Genomic DNA, 4,222 nt, shown 5'->3' on the forward strand with positions numbered 1-4,222 from the left:
GGGAGTTTTTATTTCAGATGTGGTTGTAGAGAGAAATGGAAGAGAAAAGGAATGACTCCTAGATTTCAGCAATGTGTGCATTTCATTGTGCAATTGTAAGGTCACTGAGGCAAAGAAAGAAGCCAGATGGCAGTGGGTTGAGGAATGACTAAGAGCTAAGGAACTAGAGCCTTACCTCTAGAGCCTTAGAGGTAAGGAACAGAGAGACTTTTTCAGAGTGAGAATTGTAGAAGTCGGGGCAGGGAGGAGGCTGAAGTGAAATCTAAAGGATATTGGAAAGGATGAATCAAGAGCAAAGGAGGTGGCTGCAGAAGAAATACTTCAAATGAGTTGGCGGGGAATGCTGTAAGAATTCAGAAGGTGGGAAAATTCCTTGGGGATGGCCAGTCCTGCTTCACAGAGGAAGTGGGATTTAAGTTGGGTGTTGAGCCTTCTAGGATGGGAAAATTGTATAAGTAAAGATGAAAAACTTTAAGGTGTCCTCAGAAAAGGGTGTGTGTGGTGGCGCCGTGGCACAGTGGATGGGGCGCTGGCCCCATATACTGAGGGTGGCGTGTTCAAACCCGGCCCTGACCAAACTGCAACAAAAAATTAGCCAGATGTTGTGGTGGCTGAGGCAAGAGAATCGCCTAAGCCCAAGAGCTGGAGGTTGCTGTGAACTGACACCACATTACTGTAAAGACTTAAAAAAAATAAAAGGGTATGTGGATCAATTTTTTTGGAACAAGTTGTCACAGGAAATGAAATGATAAAGATATGCTATGATTAGTTTATGAGGAGCTTGATTTCTAGGCCAGAGAAATTCAGTTTTGTTCTGTAGGAATTGAGAAGCCATTGAATGTTTGATCAGGAAATTAACATTTTGAGAATACCCTTCAAGAGAATCAATCTGGTAGAGGATGTGAAATGGGTTGAAAATAGTAGTTGTTAACAGGACAATCAGGAGGTTGCTGCAGTACTTTCTGTGTGAGTTAATGACACAGGATCACATCATCACAAGATGATGACAATGAAGATGCAGCAAAAGGAATTGATCCAGTCTGAAGATAATCAGCCATAATTTAGTGATGATGAATTGATGTATAAGTGGTCTGAGGGTGTTGAAAGACAGAAAGATCAATGACTCTAGGAGTCTAAGAGTTTGATGATAGCAGTCATGGGGGAAGCCACAAAGGAGAGATTCTAAAAGGAGAAATTCTAAGAAACTTTGAACTTACTGAGTTTACATAGAATGATTCTAATGTTTAACACAGACCATTAATTTTAGGTGAATTTAACTATTCTGTGTTGTGGTTAAGGTTAATTTTTTTCTTCTTTTTCCTATCAGAAAGCAGGAATTACATTTCAAATGGACAATCATTTGCCAAACCTCGTTAATCTCAATGAAGATCCACAACTATCAGAGATGCTGCTATATATGATAAAAGAAGGAACTACTACAGTTGGGAAGTATAAACCCAACTCAAGCCATGATATTCAGTTGTCTGGGGTGCTGATTGCTGATGATCATTGGTATGTTAATCTTCCTTTCATAAAAAACACCTGTTCATTTTCAGTAGGCATTCCTATCTTGCTAATACGTTGTTTCCTTCAAGTGAGACATTCATTTATACTGATTCTTTGATATAATTTTTCAAACTCATCTTTTAATCAGGAAAAACATAAATTCTGAGTATAAGGACCATAGGTCAGTCACTCTCAATATAAGGTACAATATAATGCTGTCAATATTGTTTTGGTGTTTTAGTCTTTTGATTGAAGGATAATTTCTTTTTTTGGAATTAGAATGATGGGCATAAAAGTAAATTTCTAGCTATCTTATATAGCAGGAGTTTTGGTTAGATTGACAAATTTAAAAATCTTGACTATGTTAATTTTGTTCACGTGAATGAAATGAAATTTGTGTTATTCTTGGGATGATAGTACATATAAATGTTTTTGGCTTTGCCTGTGTTTTCAAGACTTATCTATGTTGATTTTGTTTCATTTTTCACTGATATAAATATCCCATTGTATGAATTTCTCTTTTATTCTCTGTTAAAATTTACCTACTTTGTTGATAGATATTTGAGTTGTTTATAATTTTTTGTTTCTATAATATTGCTGTGAGTATTCTGGTACATGTCTCCTGGTACAATATGAAGAATTTCTCAAGATAAGTTTCCTAAGTGGAAAGCTGAGATACTGACCCTAAGAGCTCTAAGGGCAGCTGGTAGCAACTTGGGAGGCTTGAGCTGCCAGATCATACGCGATAATCTTCTATATAATAATAATTTTTAAAGTTTAGGAAGCACTCCTAAATTATATGTATAAGATTAGAAATATTAGGTTGAAGGATTCTGATTCTTCAGAATTTTTTAATTTTAGTAGGTAATTTCAAGTTGTTTTCTAAAATGATTAGCATTGAGGGTACTTATTACTACACATCTTTGATAATACTTAGTACTGTCAGATTTTAATTTATGCCCATCTGGTGAACATAAAATAGTATCTCATTATGGATTCATTTTGCATTTCCTTGATTAATAATGAGGTTGAACATCTTTGCACGTAGCCATTGGCCATTTTTGTTTACTCTTACATGACTTGCCTGTTCATGTCTTTTATTCACTTTCAATTGAACTGTGTTTTTTTCTTAATGATTTGCAGGTGTTCTTTATACTAAATTCTGGTTGCCAGTCCTTTGTGGGGTTTATATGTATTACGTCTTTTCACTCTGTGTGGTGCCTTTTGATTGATTAAAGTTCTTAACTTTATTATAGTAAACTGGCATCAATTTTTTCTTTCATGGCTGTTTTTGTGTCTTGTTTAAGAAAGAATATTCTACAATCTACATAGAGATGTAGGTGTTTTCTTAATTTTCTTGTAGATCAGTGGTTCTCAACCTTCCTAATGCTGTGACCCTTTAGTATAGTTCCTCATGTTATGTTGACCCCAACCATAAAATTATTTTCATTGCTACTTCGTAACTGTAATTTTGCTACTGTTATGAATTGTAATGTAAATGTCTGATATGAAGGACGTATTTAGGTGACCCCTGTGAAAGGGTCATTCAACTCCCAAAGGGGTCGCGACCCACAGGTTGAGAACTGCTGTTCTAGATGTTTTAAATTTTTGCTTTTACCTTTAATCCTTAAAGTAGTTAAGAATTTTTTATCTCATGTGAATCACTGATAAATTAATTTATTTCTCTATGAATAACCAGTTCTCCCAGTACCATCTATTAAATAGTTAATTGCGTTTTTTGTGATCTGGAATGTTCAAAAAATTTCTAAAAATATGAGAATCTCTTTCTTTTCACTAATAGAGACTGATAGTCTTAATTACTTAAGCTTCGTAGTGAGTCTTTATATCTGGTAGGATAAATCCTCTTATTCTTTAGGTCCTTTTGCTCTTTTATTCCTTAATTGTTTCTTTAATAAGTAAATATAATGTAATGTATACCAGTGGCATAGATATAGAACATGCTTCCAAGTAGTGAAGCGTCCAGTAGGGGACTAGGGGGCTCCCTGTTTTCCTTGAACTTGTACTTTCCCTTTAATATATTAGTTAGTGTTTGTCTTATTCAGTAGACTATGAACCTCATGAGAACTTGTTTTATGTCTGTTTACACATATTTGGCTCTTGGGGGCTCAATGAATAAAGGAATTTCAGTACTTATTAATGTTTATTAAGTGTTAGATAAGTATTGCATACTTAGTGCTTAAAAGTGAACAGAAGGAAAAGCTTCTTGAGGACTGAAGCATTTAAATTGAACCTTGAAGGATGGTAGAAACAAGGAAAAAATATCCTATGTCTAAATGGGATGACTCAAAGAAAGGAGGGAAGCTGATAATAGGCAAATTCAGGGTACTGATATGATTGATGGGGAGGTGTCGTTCTTAGGGGGCAATCGTGGCAGATGAGAGAGATTGGTGGTTGAACCAGATTGTGAGGGTTCAGAATGGTAGGCTGTGAAATTTTGATAATGAAATAGGTAGAAATCAACTGAAAGGATCAGAACAAGAAGACACTGGGTAATCCTTCATCTGGTTAAGACACTTAACTGGTGAGAGGAGAGATATATTGCCTAAGGGTAAACTATTTTTTCCAGATACTTTTTTCTAGGTGCTTTAATTGAACTATGATTCATTAATTACAGATCTTGGAGCCTCATCAACAACTAGACATCTTTGGTTAGGACTCAGCTTTTGCTGCAGTTTTTTCTTTTCTTTTTTTTTTT

At 35.3% G+C, this 4,222-nt stretch overlaps 1 protein-coding gene across 1 annotated transcript in view; it reads left to right on the top strand.

Moving 5' to 3' along the window:
• The window catches only part of KIF14 (kinesin family member 14), a 67,134-nt gene that overhangs the window by 16,745 nt on the left and 46,167 nt on the right, over positions 1-4,222 (top strand). The window contains exon 9 of the mRNA XM_012806613.2: positions 1,328-1,512. Within this exon, the coding sequence (XP_012662067.1) occupies positions 1,328-1,512 (185 nt within the window). The remainder of the gene's footprint in view (positions 1-1,327; positions 1,513-4,222) is intronic.

Source organism: Otolemur garnettii, unplaced genomic scaffold, assembly GCF_000181295.1.
Source record: "Otolemur garnettii isolate 467f Iridium unplaced genomic scaffold, OtoGar3 scaffold00055, whole genome shotgun sequence".
Classification (NCBI taxonomy): Eukaryota; Metazoa; Chordata; class Mammalia; order Primates; family Galagidae; genus Otolemur; species Otolemur garnettii.